Source organism: Nymphaea colorata, chromosome 10 (genome assembly GCF_008831285.2).
Source record: "Nymphaea colorata isolate Beijing-Zhang1983 chromosome 10, ASM883128v2, whole genome shotgun sequence".
In the NCBI taxonomy this organism is placed as follows: Eukaryota; Viridiplantae; Streptophyta; class Magnoliopsida; order Nymphaeales; family Nymphaeaceae; genus Nymphaea; species Nymphaea colorata.
In genome coordinates this window covers 19,014,460-19,042,404 of record NC_045147.1, presented here as the reverse complement: position 1 = coordinate 19,042,404, position 27,945 = coordinate 19,014,460, and the positions used below count along the sequence as shown (strand labels likewise).

The window sequence follows — 27,945 nt, the reverse complement described above, 5'->3', positions numbered from 1 at the left end:
GTGGTCAGGATAGTGGATGAGAAAAGCCGTAGGGCAGGTGGCTTGGTGAAAACCAGCGTTATCAAACAGAAAATTCTACAGAATTGGCCAGTCGATCTGCTAGTTTGGAATTAATTATGAATTGGTCAAGAATATTATACAAATAACCTAACTTAAGAAACACTAAAAAAATATGTTAAATAATAAAAGAATTGAACAGTATAGGACGCATTGCACCTTTGATTGATTTTTGCTTGAACCAACTGATTCAGGCCGATTTTGATAACATGGGTGCAAATATTAGGTTTGTCAACCTGGTGTTCATTTTCATATGCAAAAACGAAGGTTGTATGGACCCTGCTAAATCTTCATGTAGAACATTAGAAGAAGGCTGCTCTCCCGCGAGTGGAAGCCAATATCTAGAGTCCATATAAATTATAATGGTAAGCGGTCACCATTATGACTATTAATCATGCAAGTTTAGACAGATCTCTGCAACTTAATTATGCTAGGAATGGTTGAATGAGATCAATTACTGCAAGTGATCCCTTTAGAAAATGGGATTTGGCAGATGAGGTGATCTACTCTCTTTTCTTCCATCATCCATTTTCTTTGCTTTTGTGGGGAACTATTTTTTTTCCATTGTGGCATTAGAGCTGCGGCTAAGGACAGTGGCAAAGCCCGGCATGTATAGCTGATGGGCACTCATTATATATTTGAGGGGGCATTTTACATGTAAATATGCAAAAAAAAAAATGATATTAACCAATATGTGGATAAGGGATTTTTATTGGATGGTATGGGCAGTTGCCCACACACATACCCACACGTAGCTTCACCCTGTTTGAGGAGATCAGCCCCTGTGACTGTCACTAGATAGATTTTTATGTGTCTATGCCCAATTCAAAGACAAACTATCTAGGAAGCATTACGAAAGCCAAATTGAGGTCCTCATTTTGAAGGGCGGAAAAGGATAATTAAACATGACCACGGCACGGGGACAAAGCGTCCCCATTCTGGAAAAGTTATAGCAGTTTCTTGAGACATTTCTCAACCAAATAACAAAAAGCGTGTGTCAACACAGCATCGTGGCCCAAGAAATAATATGAACAAAGGAATAACATCTGACGTGAGTACCAAATGCATTTATTCATTTGGCGTAAATGAATGAAGAAAGGATCAAAGCTGCCGCTAGAGTTCCAACTCTGCAGACAATGATCTTGACCAGGTGATCCAAATTAAGACTCCGATTACAGGATTTCACGATAGTAGCATGTTCTCATTTAAAACAAAACTGGTTCAGTCAAAAGTATTTATGTGTTTTATCTTTGAAGAGTTTGGCACAACAAGCAACGCAGGCAGGAGTTGGTAGGCAGGTAATCTCTTTTTCAAACTCCCAATATGTACAAGTTGAAGTAGAGTTGGTAAATAGTCAAATCTCCATTTCAAACTCACAATGCAAGTTGAAGCATAAAAAAACTCACAATGCAAGTTGAAGCATAAAAGGAAACCCTAAAAACATGTGAGAAACCTTCACTTGGATTGTGGGATTTACTCATGCCTTATTTGTACTGCAATGGCCTCTCTCTCTCTCTCTCTCTCTCTCTCATATATCCAATCACATCTCTACAATTCTCATATATCCAATCACATCTCTACAATAGGCCTGGCCATCAGGTCGGCCCAGGCCCGGCCCGATCCAGACAGAGGAGGATGGAGAGGGAGAGGGAGGAGGAGGGAGAGGGAGAGAGAGGGGGAGTAGAGAGGGAGAGGGGAAGCGGAGAGAGAGGGGGAACGGGAGCAGAGAGGGAGAGGGAGTTGGGAGGGGGAGAGGGAGAGGGAGTTGGGAGGAAGGGGGAGGGAGTGAGTCGGGCCGGCATATCGGGCCCAGGTCCGGCCCGGGCCAGGTTTTCCCCAGCCCAGAACCGGGTCCGATTGGGCCGGGCCGGCCCGTCCCATTGCCCAGGCTTACTTTGAAATCCGATGACAACAGAAGCTAGATACTCTTGGAATCTCTGAAAATTGGTGCTTTTTTATCTTTTATCGACCGAACCTGGGGCTAGGCGGACCGGCAGAGCTTTGATTCATGGGAAGTTTTCCTGTTATTCAACAAAAGTAGTGTTTCTGTGACTCATTCAACCATCCCACTTAAAGCTGCCGCGGAATTGAATTTTCATCCTTTCTCATGTTGCAGGAACTTCCAGTTTTTTTTTTTCAACGTTCATCATTCACAAAATCTCCTTCGCTTTAGTAAAAGTTTTAACGACGCCCTGATAATTATATTTCTTAATTAACGATCCAAGGGATTCACGCGGCTAAACACTCACCATTCATCAATCTCCTCAACCTAAAAAAATCCTCCTCAGTAGACATATGAAGGTTTTTCTTGAATATTATAACTTCCCACCTCCTTGCATAGACATTCTTAGAAAATAACGAAATGAAGGACGGAATATAAACCATAGGGCTGCAGAAAGAAATCATTTCCATTGAGAATAATGATTTCACACAGATGTTATTACCAAGACCTTAATGATTTTCCAGTCTGAAAAAAAGGCACCAAATGCCTTACTGAAAAAAGCGAGACGGCTTTCTTAACATAGAAGTGCGAACAAGGCGCCTAGTTCAACGGATTTATTCCACTGACAGTATCACTTACAATTATACACCTATAAGGGATGACACCTACTCTTCAATAGAAAGTTTTAGGGTCTTGTCGTCACATGGCACCGCAGAGTAAAAAAAGACATTAGGGACCACAAAGACGGAGCACCAGTAGACTGCACTAAAGCAGTGGCGTCAACATCTCAAAAGAAACAAATAAGACCACATAGATGCGACTTATTTGGTTGCTAAAATGGCGCAACTTGAATGTGCATTCATGCTCATGAAAGCGATTCCGACTCTATCAATCACAAGTGAAAGGAAATCAACCTTCACCATGAAATCCATTCTAGCTTTTTTTTTTTTTAACACGACCCTAAAATTCCAAACCCCCACCCCCCTTCTCTCTCTCTCTCTCTCTCTGCATTATTATTGTTGTTGTTGTTGTTGTGTGTGTGTGTGTGTGCGCGTGTGTGTGTGTGAACCCAAGGAAAAATCCATAGGTCTAGAACTTTATCAGAGGGCAATCGTATGACCCTTGCAGCTTAGCTTCTACAAGCTGAAAGTTGTTTTAATAAGATAAATTACCTAGAAGAAAAGCTAATTTCGTGTTTCATGTACTTTTACAAGCTGTTGTCTGTTAAACAAGGGTCAGCAGACCCATAGTGTAGTTTTCTCTTGATACAGGTTAACCAACCGATTTCCAGCTGCCTTCACGTAAGAACACAACAAGGGAGAAGATAAAGGAGAAGATGTTTACACATATGGCAGTTCACGGGCTGGCCATAGCAACCTGTGGAAAATGCTGCCTGAGAAAAGCTCCGTCGTACCACTATGGAGCATCCACCAACAGTAACACGAGTCACATCACAATCCAAGGAACGGACACTGCTTCCTAGCATGTTCAGGTACCAACTTTACCAACATCTCCATCCTCACCCCTTTCAGCTCTGCATATATTTTCACAAGATAAATTAACATACAAATGATATGCATTCGCAACACAAAGGCAGCACTATGTTACCATGACCATCGGTATCATGTTCAAGAGAATACCTTGGGGCTTGAAGTTGAAAAGTGGAGGCAGTGGTCGCCCATTTGGAAGACGAGCATTTGGATCTCTTAGTTCATCAAAGAATGGATGAACAAGTGCCTCTAACTGCAATTAGAAATGTGTCAGCTGGAAGAGATAACTTTAAAGGGCATGACATATAGTTAACTTCACAATGAATGAAAAACTCACCGCAGTACACCGAAGATTTGGCGAATACTGTAGAAGTCTGGAGACAAGGTCCACAGCTTCAGGTGGCATGTGCTTGTGGAATATCTAAGAAGAAAGTGGACCCTTTCAAAGAACTGAGCAAAGAGACAAAATTAAACAGAAACTATTCAGAATGGTTGTACACTACCTTATGCCAAGGGTGTGCCTTAATCTGTGGGAATTTGAACTCCGTGTAGTTGGGATTCATGCATTTAATCTCCTCCCTGGTAGGTGTCCCAAGTACCTACACATTGTTACTAGGCAAGTAAGATTACAGTAAAATGACAAGCTGAGGCATTCTAGTAGTAGACAGTTTGTGTTCCTTTAACCTCCACAATATTACTATGTTAAACAAATTAATCACCTTAATTATTTCCACAAGCTGATCGACTGCACTGTCACCAGGAAAGAGCGGCTGAAAGAAAAGCAAACTTCAGCACATGAATAAAAGATTCCTTCAAAAGTTCATTGCAAAACTAAAAGCAGGCATCCTTCTAATACAAAGAAAGTGGCACCTGTCCAAGTAGTAGCTCAGCAAGGACACAGCCAGTAGACCAAATATCAATTGCTGTAGTATACTCAGTGGCTCCAAATATAAGTTCAGGAGCCCGATAGTATCTAGAACAGATGTATGATATATTTGGCTCTCCTCTCACCTGTAGATAGCACAAACAAGGAAAATATCAGTCAAGTGGAAACATTTCCAGCACCCATTAATGCAGGATATCTGAGACAGGAAGTAAGATACCTACCAACACTTTTGCACTTCCAAAATCACATAATTTAAGTTGGTGAGTGTGTGGATTTACCTGTTATACAAACCACAAGAAAAATGTTAAAACTTGAAATAAATTATAACTGAAAAGGGCTGATGCATTATCTGCTAAATGTACTAAGGATATAAGTCCAAAGATAAATCTTAGATGCAAAGCTTTTCGATAAAGATCAATCTATTTAAGTGCATATGTTATCCCTTGCTATTCAAAGATTTCAATAACCGCAAATTCTCTAAGCATAAATACATTTGATTATCCCTGAATTTAACATAAGGGAGAGGCAACATGATCCTTATTAAGAGCTTATTTTTTCATGTACTTCCAATAAGAAAAATAGCGTTCCCTGGTTATGAGAGCAAAATGGCCTATATGCAGAATGCTTTAGTTAATCCAATTATTTTGTGAATACTCCATCCTCTTTCATTTTGGATAGATAAGAAACAGAAAAGAAAGAATAATGAGGTATTCATATCATCAAGAGTAAATATCAACAAAACATAGCCAACTAGAGTGGAAGAAACATATACCAAAAGGTTTTGTGGTTTAATATCTCTGTGGCACACGCCAAGACTATCATGTATATAGGCCAATGCACGACAAATCTGCCATCATAAGCAAAAACTCAAGATCAGTTTCATATTTAACATCTATTGAACAAATGCTACAAGAAAAGTGAGAAATAAGAAAATCATACAAGGGTTTACAACTTTACATAGTTTTACCATCTTAACAATATATAAGATTTTGAAAAGGTAGTTAGAATTAATTTCTGTTTTGCAGAATGTTTTAGTCATCATCAAGCTTACTGCAAAGAGCAAGTGATGGAAAAGATAAAAAAAAAAAAGTATCCTTCAATTGTCACTGACTTCTCATTCCATGAGGGGAGGAGACTTTTCCTGATGACAGTCAAAACTCAAAAGAAATATAACAAGCCAGGGAATGTACAATGGGTTGCAGTATATATTCTTAATAGTTAATTCTGTTTTCTACCTAATGTATGATGCAAAAACTCTCAAAATGTCCATTAGCAAGAAAAGAAAAACCAGTCCATGGTTTAGATATACACATTAGAGTATAAAATCACAAAGGAAACTGCAAACATATTCAATTTAAAAGTAAACTGTCTAGATACGAGGTTACCAGCATAATTAGCCATAAATGTAAACTCTTACCTGGTAGGTATAAAGTTTCACATATATCAGAGGCATTCGTTGATTCATCCTGTTATAATGTTTCACTACTCGGTGAACAGTCTCGGGTACATATTCCAGCACCAGATTCAGGTAAAGTTCATCTTTCTCTGTCGTTGAAAAGAAGCAGTGCTTCAAGGATACAGCATTTGGATGATCCAGAAGACGCATGGTCTGCAGCTCACGATTCTTATACCTCTTGTCCTGGAGCACTTTTTTAATTGCTACAGTTTCACCAGTCTCCAAGCATTTTGCCTGTACCATAACCAAAATAAAAGGGTTACTCGACACCCATAGACTAATTATAAAGAGAGACAACAAATGCTTGACCTGTGGCCCTAACTTACTTGGAAGACAATTCCGAACGATCCATTCCCAACAATACGCTCCGCCATATAGCTTATTGTCTGTAGAAAAAAACAATAACATATAATTCATGCAATTAACTAAAACATGTAGAAAAGTAGCAAAGAAAATGTAATAGAGTTAGTAGGCTTTCTAATAGCACATCAAATAACTGACGCGGCCAGACTCAACAGGCATCAGGGCTTTCATGAGTTTGCGTAGACATTTATCCACAATTACCTGCTTTGGCTGGCCATTTTTCCCACCAATTGTGGTGACAATTATATGACCAGTCTCAGTGCCGTTACCATCCACCACAGCTGCCTCCATTTCCTAAAAAGATAAAAAATGAATCATGCTGTCAGATGCTAAGAATATCAATAAATAAAACTGAGACCGGAAATATTCGACAATTGAACACAAATCCATTACCTTGTCATCCCTTATCTTCATATCGTTCATTTCCTCAGGTAATTTATCAACACCAACTGCATTTCCATTGGAATCCCTCAATCCTGTGGAGGGAACCACACGAACTGAAGCCATATTTAGACAATTCAGCTTATGTACCGTTCCCCAACTCCCAAATTTTTTACTGTTGTCTTTCAACTGAACAACATCAAGCCTTTACCTGAAGAAAAGGAAAGTGCAGCACTTCAGCACAAAATGAAACAAAAAATAAAGTAATAAGGAGCAAGCATACAAGCTTCATGCATTGGACAAGTTTTTGCATAAAACATACTCAGACAACTATCTTCAGTAAAAAGGCATTTTGAATCTATCATCAAAAGATACCTCTGAGTTCGCACCCTAGAAACTAATAGCTGAAAGATGGCAAGTTATGGTGGCGAGAACAAGAGTAAGACGATCACAAGCAACAGCAAGTAACTAAATCGAACCGAATCAACTAGGGCCGATCACATGCAACCATAACACAAACGAGAAGAAAATACAGTGCTTCTGCCACCATTTCCAAGGGCACAGGCAACGCCTTGATTTCTATATAATCAACTGACAACTTTTACCAGCCAACAGAACGAAAAGGGACTGAAAAATAGAGATTAAGGGGGTAATCCAGCATAATCTAATGGGCTCTCGCCTTTGCGTTCCAGGCCAGCTGCTGCACCCAGTTCATGTCTAAGAAAGGCAGCAAAGCAACCTACAATGAGAAAAAAGACGGCAGTACGACATTTCTGCTTAATGACCTAATATCCGTAGCTGAGCGGACTGGCTCTTGGGTGTTTGAACTGCAGGGCGACAGGAGCATCGCAAAGTGCACTACCAAATAAAAGAGAAGGAAAGTAGATGAAGACATCTTTGATCTTTCCAGACACGAACCCAGCCGAAGGCAACACCCTGCTAGTCCTCCCTCTTATCTTACTTTCATATATCCTTCTACCAAACTACACACTAATCTGCAGGAAAAGCTGATGGAAACTTAAAAGAAAAAGTTATACGGAATCCTACAGACATCGGTAAGACGGTAACCCAAGACTTTCCAAAAAAATAAATACCCATCCAAGGCTTTCATCCGCAGGAATAAGGCATGTTAATAACAGAGAATAAAAGGAACAAATTAATAGCATTGATTACCATGCCAAAGAAATCCCCAAATCCCCTCCAACAAAGCAGAACAAATCAAGAAGAGAAGTCACAGACAACATTTCACAGGAAGGGAGAATAACAAGAAAGGAACAAAATAAGCACACAAGAATCAAATATCAACCACAAGTCTAAAAACCAAAATTTCAAGGGAAAAGCTTTTCAAACATCAAATGTAGAAAAAAAAATCAGAAGAGGTAACCATAAAAGAAGAAGAAGAAGAAGAAGAAGAAGAGAGAGAGAACCACACCATAGAGAGAACACACCAAGAACGCCAAATGCTAAACTAACCAGAAAGATTTAAAAATGCTTCCTCTTGCTGGCTTACTCTCCTCCTCTTCTCTCCTTCACAGAAACAAAAACAAAGGGAAGAAATGCATGATCACCATGATGATAATGACGAAGATGACGGTCGTTGGCCTCGGAGTTGACGGTCAAATGCCCTAATTATCCCTCCAGCACCCTTCCCGCTTTTCTCTTCCCCCTCACTCCTTTTTTGACCGTTCTTCACCTTCCCTCTCTCCCCCTTCATTTTCAATCTTTAGTTTTTCCTCCTTTTTATTTTTTCTGCAAAAAAAAAAAAAGAATATTCGTCTTTTTAACCTTTTTCCCGTGCTTTCCGGAACCCAAAGCTGATCGCTCCGCCTGATTTAATTCGCTCCGACAAAGTCCGGGCCTCCGCTTCGTTTCCGTATCGGAGATTCGAAACGGTACGAGTTAGTATAGTGCATCTGCCGATACGATACTCAACACTGAACTCTTTTGGCTGGACATTTCGGGTCGAAAAATCAGTGAACCGACCCGGATCAGTCCGATTGCGGATACTTGAACCAGCGGGCCCGAGTGGAGCCGGCTCTGGAGCAAAGACTGGAGACCGTTTGACCGCGCCAGTCAAAGGCTCAAAGCCCGTAGGACCTGGGGGCTGGGACCGGTCCTCGGTCCAACCCGCACCCCGAGGCCTCGAAAAAGATCGTACCGAGGCAATCGAGGGTATTTTGGACAAGAGGAGGACGGGAACGGAACGGGGAATCGCCCTCTCCGAGCCGTCGGCGGCGGCTGAGCACTGTGATCTTGGCGCGTAACGGCGATCATAAACGCCCGCCCCTCGGATTTAGAAAATATTACGGAACCCAGCGAAATTTCCCGGCAGCTGCAGCTGGGGACCTTCTTGTCATTTCGGGGAAAGATTTGTCCTTTTTGGTGGTCCGCTTTGCTTGGAATTTGAAGTTCTTGAAGAGCACGCCAAGGTGCAGTTCACGTTGTTGATGCCTTCAAGCCAGAAGGCGTCATCCTGGCCGTCCATCTTCTTATGACCAGCGGCCGTGACGGTCGCCGGAGAGCGGGGCCTTATCCGGGATTTTCTGGCGATTGCTTGTCCGTCGGCGTGGGAAAATCCCGGATTTTCCTGGGAATTTTGAGATTTTTCCCCACTTTTCCTTTTACCCGCGTTTAAGCCGCTCAAGTAAAGTGCACCGGACGCTTTGTCCAAGAAGCTGCGTCGATATTATGCCTTATACTTTTTTTTGTCTCACTTTTTAACGTTCGGCATAAATCAACGGTAAAATCAAGATACATTTTTCCATAACTTGTATTTCTTCGATCACAAAACATAAGGAATATCCTGAAAATCAGGTCGCAAACAAGAAACAAACATACTCCCAAAGATTTTAAGTTATATCAGTCAATGCTTGCATTGCAGGCAATCGGGATTCTATTCTTTCACGCAAACACTGCTAGATTTGAACCTTTTTCTTTTTTGCCTTTGAAACTTTGAATAATGGTAACCTCCAAATAGTTACGTTCTTTATGGTTCCCGAGAAGAGCAGTTCAAGAAGATAATAAAATAACTCCGGAGACAAGTATGTGAATTACCATGTGCACCTTTTTCTATTAATTGCTGTGTTTAAATGTGATCAATCATACTCGTTTTAAATGGTTAATTTTATTCAATTAATTTCTCCACTTGTTACTATTGTACACGAGCCCATCGTTTAGATACTCTTAAATCTGGAATTGAAGGGCTTAACTTTTTTAGTTGTTATGATCTTTGGTGTTTAGCATTAAGCAGACCTTCTTTAGAAGGTTCAACAAAGAGCCAAGGCTCCCTTGGCCTTCGCCTTCGCCTTTTTCTTTTCTAGGGTTCATGACTGCTTTGTGATGTTATTCGGGGACTATCTACGGAAGCCGATGTGTCGAACCCAAAATGATAGAAATGGGTAACTGCTAAGGTCTTACCCGGATTGGAGGCTAGCACTACCAAATGTCGTCCCATTTTCTCTGGTATTTGTCAAAAGTCTCAATCTAGACTTGCCAGCTTAGGGCCACCTAAATTTTTTTTTTTTCTGGTTCTTTTTTTTTTTTGGTTATTTGTAGTCGGCCATGCTGGTCTCATGTGACAGGTAATGAGTTGTTCACATTTGAGCCACAACTGTCTTCTATATTTTATTGCTGAATATAGATAAAAAAAATTCTCTCTCTTTCTCTCTCTCTCTCTCTCTCTCTCTCTCTCTCTATATATATATATATATATATATATATATATATATATATATATATATATATATATATATATATTGTCGTGCCTTGCATTTTTTCTTTTCTTTGACGCACATTTTTCCCTGACTTCTTCTAACAGCTCGTCACCTATTCGGGTAATATTAATATATTTACAATAGGTTTTGCTCATTTCTGCTCTAATAATGGACGTCGAAACGTCAATGTCTGTCCAAATCAAGTCCATATCCAACGATTAAAGGCATCTGGGGACAATTTGTCCACCGATGATCCGGACAAGACAACTTGGCCAAGGATCAACACAAGCCTTCAAAAGTCGGCAAAAGGAGACCCAGTTTTCACCCCCAAGGTGTAGTAGGAAACACACTTTCTTCCACACGAAAGAGTACCACTTTCTCGCTCTCTGCTCTCTTGGAACTCCTCTCATGGAAAATCGATTTCTTTTGATAACAGGCGAGGCGTTTCACATGAGCTTGCTTTCCCAGAAGAGGGAATGCCGGAAACTTTAGCAACAGTTTATAAGTTTGTAATAATCCGGCCACATCCACCTGCCGGCTGATTTTGATCTCCTGAAATAAATATAATTATATATGGTTGTTCTTGAGTTTTTACTATCCATTGAATGATATTAAATTGATTTATTGGAAAGCCTTGGTTTTCTTTTGCGATCATGTTATATGCCGACCTGATCATCTGATTGGATACATTATGACCAATTATTTATCACTTACATGACAAAAACCGAAGAAAATGCGCATCTTGCCCCAAGCTAGCACAAAGGAGATGGACCAACCTTATAAATATGAATATGCACACACATATGCATACAAATATAAATATATTATAGAAAGAGAGAGAGAAATGAATACAAACATAAATATATTATAGAAAGAGAGAGAGAGAGAAATGACTTGGACTATCATCATAGTCTTGGGCTCTTTTGAACGATTTTAAAGTTAGTGAATAAATGTGACCTGCTTGTTTAAAAACTTTGGGATCAAAACGACGTAAAGTAACTTGTTCTCCAACGCAGGTATACGGTTTTATTCTCAAAAAGTAATTCGAAACTTTGATCCTTAGACAAGTAAAAAGAAAAAAATGTGTTCATACATAGCTACGCTTTTGAGTGGTTACTTCTATTATGGTCAATCATATATATATATATATGAACATAGAAGGCTGGCAGTTAAAAGGCCTGCAAGTGTCTGTCAATGGTCGATTTGTTTCCACTTTGTCAAAATTTGGCCATATGAATAGATTTATATATAATAATCGATTGACTTTGGAAAGTAGCGCTTGATATATTAGCTGAATATTGATGCATAATGCACGGAAAGATGGTTCGCAGTACACCAATACAAGGCTCTCATTCGAAACTCTCATTTACAAAAGTCCCGAGATTGCTTTCATTCAATTGTCACCAACTCCACTTGGTGGAGAGAGCCGTCATTTCATTGAAATCAAACCGGTTGAATATCGTGGTCAATTCAACATATGTCTGTTCTTAGACTACACATTTTTGAAATGTCTTCTTGATCTTAGTAGTCATCAGATTTTCATATGTCATGAACCATTTGATTTCTGTTGGTTATGAAAAACCTGCTTACATATTATAATCACATGACGTGAGCATTAATTAACTACTATAAATTACGTCAAGTTACTTAAATGAGCATTGGATTATATATAATATATATACATGGCGCAACGACAACTGGGTGTTAAATTGACTGGTCAATGGAGTGAATCTGACCCAACTCCAGTATTTGGTAGGCGCGGTGCATATATATATATATATATACACACACATTATCTCATCCATTGCATTGGATGGTATATTGTTAGAGGTTGGACGATTTTTTTCATCTAAACCTAAACAAAAAAATTCATAAATCTATATGTTGGTTGGATACTCGGTTCAATGTCCACTTATATTTTTGAAACCCTTAATATCTTATATTTTAATATCTAAAAAACTCTTAAAGATATGCTGAGAGCTTTTAAGAGTACCATGGGCCACATATAAAGAGTTTGTAAGGGTGTCATCAACAATACATAAAAGTTTTTAAGGAAATCATTGAAGATGCACCAAAAGTTTCTAAGTAAGCTGACATTTAGTGTCGCATGCCAATGAATATATATATATTGCAAAAAAGAAATGTGGAAGATGAGTTCTAAGTATATTATATATCGGGCCCTCAATACTAGACTCAGGTCAATCTGGGCCGGCGAATTTTTTTATTTGGTCGGCCCAAGAGTCAAAAACTAACCAAAGCCCGGCCCATTAAAGGCTGGTTGCCCAACTACCCATCGGGTATCCGGCCCGTTGCCCATCCTTAAGTGTCCTTATCCAACCAAATCATGTGGATGTGTTTTGTAGTACTTAACAAAAAATTGCTTTTAACCAACTTAGTATAAAGACAAAACTTGTGTTTTGTATGATTGTGTTTTGTAATCTAAGTCGGTATAGGCTCTCATGTTTTGGAAAATATGTATGAATATCTAAAATAATTTAGGTAATACATCTTTGCTACCAAATGCCAAAACTCAAATAGAAACAAAAACATCTTCATCATGCTTTTGTTGGGGCCTAATTAAAAGGGGTTAGAACTATATATATATATATATATATGTGTGTGTGTGCGCGCGCGCCGTCGATGCAAAAGTATCAAGCAATAATATGCTGTGAGAGGCTGAAAAGAAATGTATTGGATGAATGTAATTAAATACATTGCATCGACAATCATGCCGCAAGATTTCTCCGTTCATACCGACAAAATAAGAGAAGAGAAGGGGATGTCAAATTGCATTATTGGGATGGGCTCCACCTGCAAAGAGACACCTGTCATTTGCTGCCATGTTGACTTGGCTTTCAGTTGGCTGCCGGCGATGGGCCCGGTACCAACACCAACCAGACCCGATCCATCTCCACTATATAGGTAGGCTTTGTACCGGGTCTTGGATTTCGAATTTGAGAGTCCCACAGCATCCAAATTAATGCATTATATTTATACCTAAGGCTGAAAGTGAATATAACGGCATATCAACTTTTAAATATAACATTGACTTGGCTTTATAAAAGCGACTCTTTTAGTTAACTAATGAAATTAAAATATCCAAAGTTTCATTAACTGCATCAACGATCAAATGCAAGCGAGAAAGCAAATGGTGCTTTATTTAACAAAAATTGGTCATAGGATTCCCCGCCTTATCAATTAGTGGGCCATTCTTGTCTGCTACAAAAAACTCAGGTCCTAATCATGGACATATTATAAGCTTTGAAAGAACTTTCACTTTTTTTTTTTAGCATAAGATTATGCAGTAATTTCATTCATGACTTCTAAATACTCAGATATTTTCAATTCTCTCGTCTTCTTGTTTGAACCAAGTAATTAGAAATTACCATCAACAGATTCGATGCTTATCCATGCAAACACCTAAAATGGGCCCAAACTGAAGGTCATATTCTCTCTCAAGGGCCAAATTCAAAAGGCCTGGCCCTTAGTGTAATGCCCACTTGTTTAATACCCTAATCATAAGGACAACTAAAAAGACTGCACAGAGAAGATTAAAATATTCATCATGAAAAGGCTCGAATTTGTCAATGGGGGCACTTAGTCATGCAATATTTATTGATCTTACAAGAAATTCCATGTGGGTGGTTTGCCTTGGGACCTACACACCATGACTTGCTTTCATGTTCCTCAATCCAGCCTTTGACAGCCTCACACGCAATGAGAAAAACGAGCCTCCCTCGATCCAGATTAACTCGAAACCAGAGGTGATTTTCTGACCGTATCTTTGATTATATCAAGCATATTCTTTGATCAGTCAAGCAGTAAGGTGTTGAAATTTGAAGCATTCAAACAAGAGTAGAAGAATTAGGATGACAATGGCTTCTGGTGGTTGGCTCATGGAGGCCATTTTTTGGAAAAACGCGCAGATGAAAGAAAATTATTAGCAGCTACTATGTTGACATTTTGGGCACCATTTTCCACAGCTATTTTCTCTCTGTTTTAATGGATTCGGGGTAATCAGTTTGGTACATGGAATTCCCTGTGAAAGGAGGTACGGCAGATTGGAAAAAAGAGACGGCTGATATCATCTTTCCCATGGGAAAAGCTTCCCCTGCCAATCAGCTTCTTGGTGGTTTCCAAGGCTACCATCTAGCATGTTCTCATGTTTCCAACCTTCTTCATGCGTCCACAGCTAACTGATCCGTTTCTCATTTGCTGGTTACTGTAGTTCACTTCACCCTCCACAGAGGAGCACGGACTTTACAAGGGAAAAAATAGGACAGCTTTCCTGTGAAATAAGAGGGAGGATATTAGAAAGCGCAATTTTCTCATTAACTTGGAAAGTTAGGCCATTGATGTTGACAAATAAACCGAAGAGTTACTAATTAGGCCGGACAGTTTGTTCCACATCCAGCTACAATGTACTGTTCGTGCAAAAAGACCAAGTTCCCTATGAAAAAGATAGTACAAGTTTTCCATGTGGGACAAAGTATTCTGCATTATGTGGAGATAAATAGATCAAGCTCATAGCGATTTCACAAGAATTTGTGCAATTGAACATCAGAAGTTAACATTTCAAGCATTCTGATCTCAGTTTTCTAAGCGTACAGACGTGATCTCCACGGTTGATACCTACGAATGGGGTATCGGTTTCCGAAATTGTAAGTACCATGAAAATATAATATACCTGTCACAATAAACAACAAATTGCAGATCTTAGCCTTAGTACTGTTCACCATATAAAAAATGTAGTTCTGTAACAGAGAAAGGCTGGCTCCATTGACCTGCGAAGCACTTGTTAAGTGGTCATGGCCGGCTTTTTCTCTCTTTTCTCCCAAAAACACTGCCATTTGTCTGGCTAAGAAGTACCCACATAGCTAGCCTGATGGTTAGGCCTAACCGCTTTTTGCCTTAACAAAAATATATAATCTAATTCATCAATTGAATTCTTAGTCTCCATTTCTGTCTTTCTTGTCGTTATTTCACAATCAACAAAGCAGACTTCCACTTCTATGTCAGGTAGCAGTAATGGTATCGTGGTTAGAGACGAATGGTGGATGACGTCCAGAGATGTGTGGTGTGACAGATGTTTCTTGGAGAAGGGATTCGTTTATAAAAGGGAAATGGCAGATGGTTTCAAGGGACACTCTCCACCAATTATGTCTCAGACATTCTCCTTCGCCATTTAAATACGCCCTGATGCATGCCTATTCAGTAACTGACATCAGGTTATAGCATAGCATCCATAGAAAAATGTGCAGCAGAAGTTGAATGTATGTAATATAGCTAGCCGTAAAGACGTACATAATTTCTGGAAACGTAAAGGGTTGATCAGATTATATAGTAGCAGATATTCGAGTGATCAAAATGTGCAGTAGAAGGTGAATATACATAATCAATGGTCAGTCAAGCCAGACTGGAAGTCCTGTACCATGTGAAGTGGTTTGGTTTTGGTAAACATCGACAGATAGAATACATAAGGGAATATATTTCTTGTCTTTTTTTTTTCTTTGGAAAAATGCAAGTTTATTAAATTATCAGCCGATGGCAAGGAGTCATCAACCTTACATGTACTAAAGAGGCCACTGAATACTTGGAGAAATGAGAGCAGATGCATGATACAGACTCAATATTCCACAAAAATCATATTGCGTACTGTATATCAGCATATGCACTCTATAAAGAAATAGCCCAACAGACCGCTCCTAGCCTAGGCCATGCGATAGTGAGAACTAGTAGTTTTATTGAATTCTCAACAAGGGAGAAAGAAAATTGCAAATTGAAGACGAAGAATGCTTTCACAATACTTGTCCAAGTTACAGAACTTTCCTCCAAAAACACAAGCTACGAATACGTCGTGTTTGTTAATCACTCTCTTCCTTGGCCTTGGAATATATATCAGTTTAATTTGTCTCTGTCAATTACTTTTCCAAGTTTTGGTTTCTACAAAAACATATGTAAGATCACTAAAAGGGAAAATCCAATCAGTTCTCTTTGACATTTCTGTGAAGTCATGATTTAACCTACAGCAGAAAAAGCTAGGAAAGAAATTTGGCAGAAATATGTCTTATTAATTGCTATTTTTCCCCCAGCGACCTGCTTTCTGCGCGTGCCAATCTCTGTATAAATATCAAAAGTAATTATAGAATCAGTCGGCAACAGTCAACCGATTCACAGGTTGTGCTACACCACTTGGCATAGAGTATCGCCCCCCAAAGCGACGCTTCTCACTGTCTTCTCGTTCTTCCCAGAATGTGAAAAGCTTATAGCAAACAAATATGGGAACAATATTAGTTTATACAGGAACCCGTTTGAGTTTTTTCATGACTTAATTAAAACTAAACAGACAGCGGTCCAGGTATAAAGAACTTGCTTATTGACAAAATATATGAAGACCAAGATCAATTCCATAGGAAATAAAGCATAATTTATCCAGAATTATGTGTCGGTATAGCTGAGATGGATAATGGAGAAAGTCAAGGAACCGGTGAGGAGTTTAAGATCGTAAATAAATTAATATAATAACTCCAGATATCATTGTGAAGATCTGTTGTATCTTTTCCACACATATCTCATCATATAATGACGAGCAAGAGCTGTTTCTCATCATATAAGGCCGGTGGCCAGTGAGCAATTAATTAAGGCGATGTTACTCACGTTAGAGGTGAAAAGGGGTTGCATTAATTCAGACTGCAGTCTCATATATCTGAATCCTGATCTGATATGCCATTTATTAAATCTGCATCTGTTTCTGCCAGCAAAAAACTCATTAAATAAATCAAATTTGAATCCAAAAATGTTTATGATATTACCGGATTCGACTGAATGTATGTGTTAAAACACATTTTGTCCGGTAGAAGGTCTAAATGAGCATGACGTTTACAGTAGATGTACATTCTGGATCAGATATTGATACGGATCTGAAACAAATATGGCAAATTTGATCCACATGCACACCGAGGTCTTTATTCATAGAGTCGGACAGACGTCCTTGAAAAGGGAAGGCAAAGATTGAGCCAATAGAATGACATAAATTGCACAAAAGGTTTTTTTGCATGACCACTTTCTATTATTGTGAAAAAGTCTATTTTTACTTTAGTCAAAGGTATTTTAGTCATTACATACTCATGTATACATTTTTTTTGTGCACATAACCACACTGCAAAAACTCCTATTGCAAACAAAAGCCGCCTACATATCAAATTGCAAGACCAAAACTGATTTGATTCTTTTAAGATGTAAATAATCTCTCTCTCTCTCACTCTCTCTCTCTCTCTCTCGGTTAAGAATTGAGAAGTCTAATTAGCTAAATTTTCTTATGAAGCTATTGATGTAGCAGTGATAGACAATAACACTTGTCTGGAAGGATTTTCCCATTCATTTAAAAGGATCTTTCGGTCTCATTTAGTTCCGTTTCACTAGAAATGGTAAAAATGAGATGATAAGTCGGCTAATTATATGAATCTATAATTCATGAAATTTTTTTAGGTTTTGAATGCTAAATTTTCCGTGCATGGATGAGCCAAAACAATTCATAGCGTTGAGATTGAAGAGGGCGTTAGCTCTTGTAAGTGTTGAGAATCTGAGATAGATGGTTGGTGTTTTGCCTATTAATTTGCTTCAAATCTTACGGGATCAAATTTCAACTTTTTTCTGTAAGCAGTGAAAACTGGATTTGATTGAAGCGGATACTTTTTTTTTTTTTCCACGTGGATCTGTGATGTGCGTAAAAGATAAGAGAGAAGATTTAATATAAGAACCATGAATTTTTGAAATTCTGAGATGCAACTGCCTATATCTTCTCCTTTGCATGATTTTATTTTAAATGCAAAAAACTTGCTTTCCTTTTCTTATTTGAATTTTAATGAAAAAGGAAGAAAGGAGGAAGAAAATCTTGGGATTCTCGATTTGCAGCCTACTGATTTCTCTATATATTGAAAGGAACAAAGGTGCAGATCAGAAGCAGTTCCATCGCGGGACTAGAACCCATCTCGTCTTCTCTCGCCGTCGTTTTCTTTAGCACAATGTGTAGTTCTTTAGGTGGATTTGTCGTCTGGGTTTCTAGGTCTGTTTTGTTTTGTTTGCAGGTTGTCTGTGTTGGAAGAAAACTTACTCCAGCGAAGCCATTTCCAACCAAAGCCCAAGGAAGACAACTTCCCCTGTTTGGACTGCAGAAAATTTTGGATTTTTTATCGACGACCACGTTTTCTCCATAGTTTATCTGAAATCAATACCTTTCCTGCCATTTCCCCATACAGGCCAACCATTGCTGCATATCTGAAGGGCATCGCCATTCTCTCTCTCTCTCTCTCTCTCTCTCTCTCTCTCTCTCTCTCACACACACACACACACACATGACATATCTATATTACTATATATATATATATATATATAGATCGGTGACAGAGAGGGAGCTGCCCGGTCTATCTCCATCGGACGGCCCGCGTTTTTCAAATACATATCGACACCTGCGGCTGAATCCTTATGTAATCCATTATATCATCCACTTGAATCCTTACGTAAATCCATTATATCATCCACTGGAGTTTGGGTAACCATGGTTGTTCAAGTAATCCATTATATCATCCACTTGAATCCTCATGTAAATCCATTATATCATCCACTGGAGTTTGAGTAACCATGGTTGTTAAAGCAATTCATTATATCATACACTTGAATCCTTATGTATATCAAGCACACTTTCTCCTTCAAATAGTACGCGAATAAGTGACCAATCCATGTTTATACTGAGAAGGATAAAAACAAACCAAAATACCAGTGGAGAATACAAGACGAAGCACATGAACATGACGCAACACTGGTATTGCATTGGCAAAAACGTGAGAAAAATTTGAACATAACACAAAAAGGTTTAGGATCATAGCACTATCATAACACTAAGTTCACGAGAGTCTAAGGTTTCTTTTTCTTCTTCTTATTCAACTGCATACTTTCTGTCTCTTTTTTTTTCGATTTTCAAAAAAATTAAAGCAATCCTAATGAGAAGGGCACTTTTGTAGCCGGCAACCACGTACTTCCATCGATAAAACTACCTGCAGTAAAATTCCTGGCATCATCTATGGTCATCAGATGGTACTCAAGCCACTTTACCCTGTTCCTGGTACTTGCACCTGCGCCCCTGTTCCCGTACTCCCCGTAGTATAAAGTGCTCAGCGCAAAATCACCAGACCAAGCTGACCAACCAGCAGGGTTGATGAAGCCGCGAATGTTAGAGAGCATGATCACCGTCCTCGAGTACTCCTTCCATGGCCTACCAAGATACGACTGCTCCTCGCCGCGGGCCGCTGCAACCTCCACCTTTGGGGTGGCCAAGATGTTGCTATGTATAATGGCAATGCCTGTTTGCTTATAGGGATTTACTCTCCCCTGAGCCGTCACCATGTTCTCCTGGCCCGACAATGGCACCCGCGCATAGATGTTGCAGAGTTGGAAGACTGCTGCTGCGTCGCCGAAGATGAAGTTGACGGTGCCGAAGATGTTGCATTCCCGGTAGAACTGGCGGAAGGAGTAAACGTAGAGAGTATCCTGGTATCCCTCGATGCTGCACTGGTGTAAGACAGACTTGTCGCTGCCGTTCAAGAAGGCCACCGCCTGGCCCATGGCAGGTCCGGCCGTGTTCCGGATAGTTATGCCTATGGCTACGAAGTTCTCTCCCAATACAACTGCATGCACAGCGTAAAAGAATATGGGTACTTTAAAAAGCAAAAAAAAAAAAAAAAAAAGGAAGAAAATTGATGCAAAGTAAGTTGAAAAACCAAAATAAATGGAAGGAAATTCTTGCAAAATGAGGTGAAAAATGAAAATAGAAGAAAGAAACTTCATGAAGCAATGAGGTACAGCTATATTCATATGTATCTCGACTAAAGTGAATCTATTTATAAGCTTAACTGAATGTGGAGATCTCATCCGACCAATTGATTGTGACATATTCTCTATTTGCGTATTCATTTGTCTTTATTAATTTTGCTTCCTTTCTCACTCTCTGGGGGCTATTTCTCTTTCGAGTTTTTGGTTTCGTGTGAGTAAGTGTGCTGTTTAGACAGACCTGATTTTCAGTTCCTTCGTTGGTAGGTTGTTACCTTTGTATTCCTTGTTCTGGTGTTCACTGTGTTTCTCGTTCGCCCTTCCTTTCTGTGCCTAATGGAGAGAGGAACATAACAAATGGGTGCAGCACTGTTGTGGAAAAATCAAAAGCGAGGAAGAAAATTCATGCACAGTGAGGTGAAAAAAAAAATTCATGCGAAGTGAGGCGAAAAACCGAAGGAAGACGGTACAGCAAAGCAGAAATCTACGAAATGCAAAGTCAGAAAGGCAAAAGAAATCTCACTAAGTGTGGACGAGTTGTAGGTGCTGGCGCCACCTGCCACACTCCGTCTCCCTGTGATGATGGTCTTCTGAATTCCATCTCCAACCATCATAATATTTCTCTTGCTCGACCCTATGCATATATTTTCTTCATAAACACCTGCCTTGATCTTAATCACATGGTAGCCGTCGCTCGGATGCAAATCCTCAGGAGCAGCGGCTATGGCGTCGTTGATCGACCGGAAGTTGCCGCTCCCGTTCTGAGCGACCACCACTTTCCCATGCATCAGCAATCCGCGTACATCAAACAGCTCCTCCCCCGACCTCACACCCGAACCCGAACCAACTTGGAAGAATTTCTTGTCATTAACCCAATGAGGCAGGCCGTCTCGCCTCACCTTCAACTCCTGTAGTAGATCCCGACCGAGTTCACGCTTTCTGGGGTCCTTCGGGGGAAACATGGCGAGGGAGGCTCGATAGAACGGGGACTCATTGGCGACCAACTGTTGGAGGGCGTCTCTTTCTTGCAGCCAGGATGCTGTCTGCAACCCGTCGTGGCACGTCTCTTGGGTGGTGACGATGGCGCTCAGAAGGGTGTGAACGTCGTCGGCCTTTTCGATAGCTAGCTCTGCAGATTTATTAACGGCGTTGAGGGTGGCAAACGTAGAATTCAAGTACATTGTGTTGAGTTGGGAAAGGAGGAGGCAGTTCTCGAGAGCCCCCAGCCATGCGCCGGATTCTGGCGTGGCTTTTTCCAATAATAACTCGCCGGATGAGGTCGGAGACCCTTGCTGAGTAGCCGAGGGATTGATTGAGCAGAAGAACCGACTTGCAGAACTTGTTCCTGGTGAGCCGGCATGCGTCACTGGCGGCGAAGTCAGCTGAGGGAGAGGACACCGCCAGGGTCCAGAAGAAAGTGGCTGTCAATAGGACAGCGGATATCTTCATCTCCTTCTCCTTCTCTCTTTCTCTGTGTATGCTGAACTCAGAAGAACTGCACTTCAACACCAAACATCGAGAGAATCCAAGTTCTCTCCATTAGTCACAGAAAGAAAGGGCGAACGAGAAACACAGTGAACACCAGAACAAGGAATACAAAGGTAACAACCTACCAACGAAGGAACTGAAAATCAGGTCTGTCTAAACAGCACACTTACTCACACGAAACCAAAAACTCGAAAGAGAAATAGCCCCGAGAGAGTGAGAAAGGAAGCAAAATTAATAAAGACAAATGAATACGCAAATAGAGAATATGTCACAATCAATTGGTCGGATGAGATCTCCACATTCAGTTAAGCTTATAAATAGATTCACTTTAGTCGAGATACATATGAATATAGCTGTACCTCATTGCTTCATGAAGTTTCTTTCTTCTATTTTCATTTTTCACCTCATTTTGCAAGAATTTTCTTATGTTTCTTTAGGGTTTTCACCTTACATCGCAAGAATATTTCTTCTTTTTTGCTTTTTCCACAACAGCACTACACTCATTTCATATTTTCTGGAACCACTAATTGTTTTTTTCTTAATTTCACCTTTTATACCTGTTACATTGGACGTTACGACATACTTTTATGATTCATGTCCTCTCGCGTAGCTTTTATTAGTGGTTTAAATAATTTATTTAAAGGAACAAACGCCAATAAAGCAGTAGGATCATGTGAGTCAGAAAATTCTTGCAACACGCTAGTGGGGTATCTTAATTAAGCATGCATTAAAAAAAAAAACACACAAATCTCCTAAGTTGGAGTTCTCTCTCCCTCTCTCTCTCTCTCTCTCTCTTGCTTAATGTTTTCCATGCCCATAATATCCCTCCCATTGTTCTTCTTCCTCTTCTCTCCCCCCCTTCTCTCTCTTTCTCACTGAATGTACTTTACTATAAACAACCAAACGTTCTGAAGCTTAATTAGTATAGTTGTTGCATTTTATTTTAATTAACATTTATGGGTCCATTTCTTGCGCTTCCAACGACTGCACTCCGTTCTCTTTCTGTCTCAACTCAACTATAAGATGGGAATGTGAAGGCTGTCAAATTGAAAGCCTCTCGATCAAGTCACACAACTTTGTCATTCTGTTATGAGCATTTTCAAGATGATGGCCTGCCTACAAGGCTTGACCGTCAGAATCTTCCATAACTCAGGCAGAAGCTTAACAATGTGCATATAGATGTATATATAACACAGATAATGAAAACATCCCAGTATATCATAACAAAATCAGAAAATCACCAGATGCTGAAAATCCCAAGCACAAAAGTGGAAGCCAAAAACATAGCACAAGTGCCCTCATCATGAGCTAAAGAGTTCCCTCAAAAAGCACCATCAATCCAAGCAGCATAAACCACAGCAGGAAAAGGTAGAAACTGAAACAGCACCAGCACCAACATAAGTAGTGTTAATCCAAGCGTTAAGCGACTGCAGCAGATTCTCAATGATAGAGCCGAATGGCAGCCACAGAACCCTCACTTACGATAACAAGAACAGTAACACTAAACACCAACAACAATGACACAACAGCAAAGGCAGAACTCCAGCAGCTCAATAGCAACGAGAGAGAGAGAGAGAGAGAGAGAGAGAGAGAGAGAGAGAGAGAGAGAGAGAGAGAGAGAGAGAGAGAGAGAGAGAGAGAGAGAGAGAGAGAGAGAGAGAGAGGATAAAATGAAAATATATATCAAAATTTGGGGACAAGACGTCCCTTAATTACAGTAATAAACCGCAAAACAAAAGCCAAAAAGGAAATATACAATACAACTCATAGAAAACGAAATAAAAGTAGTGGGAAGAGAGTGAAAGGACGGAACGACACCATCACCCAGTCGCAGAAGGAAGACGACGCCGCAGCCGAATGACAAAATGGACATCTCCCTGCACAAGACGAGCGATAGACTTCGGCGAAAAGAATGTGCTCCTGAAGACCTTGTAGTTGCGTTCTTCCCAAATGCGCCACCAAACTGAAATGGACTACAACCTCCAAACACAATTCCAGAAAACAGCCAAGTTGGGGGAAGAACATAGGAGAAAAAGAAGACGAATGGAAGGTGGGTCTGGAAGACTACTAACAAGGAAATGTCAGGCAGAGGTAAGGACACTAAAGAAGAAATGGCAATAGGTAAAAAGGTGGACCCGAGACTCAGCCGCAGCGAGACAGATGAGAACTGGTTAGCTAAATTGATGTCAAAGCGCTGCAAGTAGTCAAAAGTATTGATGTGGCCAGCAAAAACAAGTCATGCAAAAGCAATGACACGAGGAGGAGGGTAAGGAGACCAAAAGGATAGGGATGGGAGGGAGAGAGAGAGAGAGATGAATTTTCTTTGGATCATGATCAAGATTTAAGCACTGCACGAATTCCAACAAAAGCTAATTTTCCCTTCCTCATTATTGTTTTGGAAGAAAACTCATTTCTGTAGGTAGCTTCATCTTCATTTTATGGGAATCCCGTAAGCTAATAATTATTATATCAAGCCAGTGAAAAAATAAAAAAAACGACCATAGCACCAACCTACTGTATTTGCACGTCCGAGTATGCAGGGTGCGTTTCAGTGTACAGGGGTTTGTCATGTGAACTCAGATTGAGACACGAACGTTGAAGGGCCCCCTAATTTCTCAAAAATTTTCTACATGCGCATACATTTATACATTATTGTTTCCTTAATTAAAAGTTAGCATATTACTGCTCTCGCACCAGAATTTCTGGCTCGATCACTTCTTAAAAGGTTGAAAGGCCACCACAACCACTATTTTCTTAATGCAGTATACCAACCGATTTTATATGACTATTTGTATGGTTCACTGGCTGGATATGCACATATATTGCTCCCATAACTTGTCTTTTTGTCTCACCATGGAAAGGCCCCCATATTCCTTTACGCTGTATTGGAAGAGAACTTCGTAGCCATAGGCATAACTATCCGGAACACGGCAGGACCTGCCATGACCCAGGCGCTGGCCGTCTTGAACGGCGGCGACAGATCTGTCTTATACCAGTGCAGCTTCCAGGGATACCAAGACGCTCTCAGTGTTTACTCCTCCCGCCAGTTCTACCGGGAATGCAACATCGTCACCGTCGACTTCATCTTCGGCGACGCAGCAGCAGTCTTCCAACTCTGCAACATCTATGGTCGGGTGCCATTGTTGGCCCACGCGAACATGGTCACGCTCAGGGGACAGTAAATTCACATCATAACACAGGCATTGCCATGTAATTGCCATTATAAGTGGCAATATCTTGGCCACCCCAAAGCTGGAGGTTGCAGTGGCAAGTGCAGTCGTATCTTGGTAGGCCATGGAAGGAGGCTTTCAAACATTGCCGGCTTCATCAACTTGCTGGTTGGTCACCTTGTTCTGGTGATTTTGCACTGAGCAGTCACTTTATTGATGCAAGTACCAGGTACAGGGTAAAGTGGCCATGGGCGCCGTCTGATTACCGATGGGGAGAGGGGTTGCCGGCTACAAAAGTGCCCTCCTTGTTAGAATTGCTTTAATTTTTTTTAAAGCCGAAGAAAAAAAAGAAAAACCATATGCAGTTGAAGAAGACTATGAAAAATAAACCTTACACGGTTGTGGACATCGTCTTATGATAGTGCGATGTGTTAGAAATCTATCAAGTTGGTCTATATATATGTCGATTATCATACATTATAGACTATTTGTATAAATAGAGCTAATCGAAGATCTAATAAATCTATATCTATATCATTTAATATAGATCGTTTGTGTAAAATCAAAGAGAATCCATATCTGGTTTGTGATGGACAAAACCATCATTGGGATTCTCATAAGTCTATAAATAAGGTTGTCTTCTTCAACATACAAGAGTTAGAAAACATTTGATAGTGTGATCTCTTCTACCCATCTTAAAGGATTTTCATGTCACACCATTGCATACTATGGAAGATCCGTTAGGCATTCTTCCAATTATGTGATGGACAGCAATGCTTCTCTGAGCTTCTCAATGTCAAGCATGATTGATGAATCTTCGGTCCGACTTTTGCTTTCTGTCGCGTTAGGGTAGAGAACGATAATGAGTGCTCGTGTATGAAGTTTGCATATTCGAAACATAAATACTTAATGAAATGAACGTGAATGAGTACCGATTTAAGACATGTTAATCTCATCTATGTGGTTCTTGGTCAACCAATGCAAAGCAGGACAAAATTGACGTTTAGCACACACCTTGTTCAATCAACCTTCTGAAATGAAATGTTCATCCAGCCAAAGCTTAGAGGCACGCTATATACTGTTTGATTCCCTTGCCAGCTTCAGTTATATCAAAACACGCAAGCTGGTCCTTCATTGCAGGACTCCAAATCCGACCAAAAACCAGCGTGGTGCTCGTGGGAAAGCAAATAATTGATACGGAAATAAATGCAATGTCACCGAATGCGGCAACGAAGACTTCATCCACATTATATTTCTGTTTGAATATATATGAAATGCAGATGATATCCGTATTAGTGAATAAATTATGCAAATGAAACGAGTTATTTATTAACGTGAGGTCAGCTCCAAGAGACTTGCAGCATTCAATTTCGTTGCCACAATGCCAGTCTTCTTCGTGTCGTATTGTTAACCTTTGTCAGAAGTGGGATATTTCGTGAAGTCTTATCCATCCTTTAATTTCCTTTCTCTATTGTATTCTTGTCTATTAATGATCCTGACACAGTATTACAGGAGATTTATCTGTCTACAGAACCCATGTGAAAATTACGGTTTTAAAGCACTTTCTCTCTCTCTACTCCTGTATGATCGATATCAACATCCAAATATACTCTTGATTCTGAAGTTATGTTTCCTTTCGTTATATGATAAGGCACCTTGTTAGTTACTGTATAGCAACGTCAAAATGTAGAATGAAACGGTTTTCGAAGATTTTCACAATAGGGTACATCTACTTGTCTTATACTTTGCCTATCCCTATCATTATTGGTATGTTTTTTGAATTACTAGCTAATATTTTCAAGAAAAAGTAGAGAAACTCTTATTTTCCTTGATTATTTTGAATCTTTTCTCATCTATACAGAACATCTTTGATTTGATTCTGCATTAAAATACAGCCGCTCATGCATCGACTGGCTATAAAGGGTGAGGAAGCTCGAGATCAAGTTAATTAATTGTGAAGCAATTGAAGAGTTTTTGGCATCAATTACCCACGTTATTAACGCTTGTCAGACCGGGGATTAATAGTCGCTTTCATCTTCCAACTTCTGATTCTTGTCTTAATCAATTCCTTTGTTTTATTAGTTCTGTGCTGCGTGGCATTCTGACTCCCAGAAGAGAACAGCTTGCTAATACATTATTTAAAGGGCAATATTGTTTTAAGTCTAGTTGTTGAATATATCATCCGGATTTCATGGGTAATCTAACTAACAGATGAGGTCTGAGGCACCATGAGGACGTGCAATTCCAGCTTAGATTGCAGTCGTCAGCTTGAAGAGTGTGAATTAGCTAGGACTCTATCGAGATCGGTCTGCTAGCACCCTGGGCTTTGACAATGGGATCATGTTGGCTCCAATGGGTCCGGACGTGTCGGGCACAACGTTGGTCGTTGTTGTAGCCAGGGGCGGAGGGAAGGGAGGGCGTGCTTAGGCCATGGCCACAGTCAATGAAAAAAAATAAAATTTTTTAATTGAACCATGTATTTTTTGGATTTGAATTCAATTTGACCATGTCCGAATCCAGAGGTTGGACTGTCGGTCCGCTCCTAAAGAAAATCCTAGCTCTGACCAATGCCGACGGAATTGGCTTATTGGCAAGCCCTGTGAGTGTCTCTTTCCCTCTCTACATCTTTCTCTCTCTCTTTATCTCATTAAAGTTATATGACAAAGTTACTTGAGGTTGAGGTAGGTACCCTGCGAGTGCATGACAACATTATAAGTGAGTATGAAATGCGTGTTCGGACTGTGTGTGGTTGCAGAATGGGACAAATGCGCACCGTCCAAGCCATCTTCGACGAGAAGCCGGCGTGCCTGCAGGTATTCTGGGTTGACTACCCCAAGGAATTGGTGGACGAGGCTCACAACAATGGCGCTAAAGTCTTGCACCAGGTAGGTCTCGCTCCCTTGTTCTTCATCCCATGCCACCATCATCCATCTCTCTCTCCATACACCAATATTAAATAAGTCATGTTCAGCTTTATTGATTAATCAAGTGGATGTCAATATATCCGATTTGAATCGGATATCCGATCGATTCGATCCGAAAAAATCAGATATGGATAAAAATTTAATATCCGATTAAGAAATCGGATCGGATTCGGATTTAATAAACGACATCTGATCGGATTCGGAATCGAATATACATGAATATCTGATCGGATTCGGATACGGATTCGGA

At 40.1% G+C, this 27,945-nt stretch overlaps 2 protein-coding genes across 4 annotated transcripts; both read right to left on the bottom strand.

Moving 5' to 3' along the window:
- Positions 1-3,167: 3,167 nt before the first annotated feature.
- On the bottom strand, positions 3,168-8,282 carry LOC116262456 (shaggy-related protein kinase alpha). Of its 3 annotated transcripts, none has more exons than XM_050080090.1 (13): positions 8,144-8,282; positions 6,588-6,786; positions 6,396-6,488; positions 6,158-6,217; positions 5,793-6,065; positions 5,148-5,222; positions 4,597-4,653; positions 4,360-4,500; positions 4,209-4,259; positions 3,993-4,088; positions 3,827-3,910; positions 3,640-3,742; positions 3,168-3,533 (listed from the first exon to the last, which is right to left on the bottom strand). In XM_050080090.1, exons 2-13 carry the CDS (start codon positions 6,699-6,701, stop codon positions 3,451-3,453), a joined length of 1,230 nt encoding a protein of 409 aa, XP_049936047.1. In that variant the 5' UTR covers positions 6,702-6,786; positions 8,144-8,282; the 3' UTR covers positions 3,168-3,450. The 3 variants fall into 3 exon arrangements, with proteins under 3 accessions (XP_049936047.1, XP_049936046.1, XP_031497718.1); XM_050080089.1 differs by having other exon boundaries at positions 8,049-8,205; XM_031641858.2 differs by having other exon boundaries at positions 8,008-8,146.
- Positions 8,283-19,273: 10,991 nt separating this feature from the next.
- Positions 19,274-24,897, bottom strand: LOC116262673 (pectinesterase-like). The gene is made up of 3 exons (XM_031642156.1): positions 24,595-24,897; positions 20,637-21,495; positions 19,274-19,971 (listed from the first exon to the last, which is right to left on the bottom strand). Exons 1-3 carry the CDS (start codon positions 24,895-24,897, stop codon positions 19,274-19,276), a joined length of 1,860 nt encoding a protein of 619 aa, XP_031498016.1.
- Positions 24,898-27,945: the final 3,048 nt, after the last annotated feature.

What these genes read in the sequence shown, in the direction of transcription:
- LOC116262456 (XM_050080090.1), bottom strand. Translation starts at nt 6,701, where the DNA reads ATGGCTTCAGTTCGTGTGGTTCCCTCCACAGGATTGAGGGATTCCAAT. An exon ending in TGAAGATAAGGGATGACAAG is followed by an intron (nt 6,489 to 6,587) that starts GTAATGGATTTG and finishes TTATCTTTTTAG; the next exon opens with GAAATGGAGGCAGCTGTGGT. An exon ending in TTGGAAGTGCAAAAGTGTTG is followed by an intron (nt 4,501 to 4,596) that starts GTAGGTATCTTA and finishes TGCTATCTACAG; the next exon opens with GTGAGAGGAGAGCCAAATAT.
- LOC116262673 (XM_031642156.1), bottom strand. Translation starts at nt 24,897, where the DNA reads ATGGCCTACCAAGATACGACTGCACTTGCCACTGCAACCTCCAGCTTT. An exon ending in TATCCCTGGAAGCTGCACTG is followed by an intron (nt 21,496 to 24,594) that starts GTATAAGACAGA and finishes CCTCTCCCTCAG; the next exon opens with CTGACTTCGCCGCCAGTGAC. An exon ending in CTACAACTCGTCCACACTTA is followed by an intron (nt 19,972 to 20,636) that starts GTGAGATTTCTT and finishes CTGTGCATGCAG; the next exon opens with TTGTATTGGGAGAGAACTTC.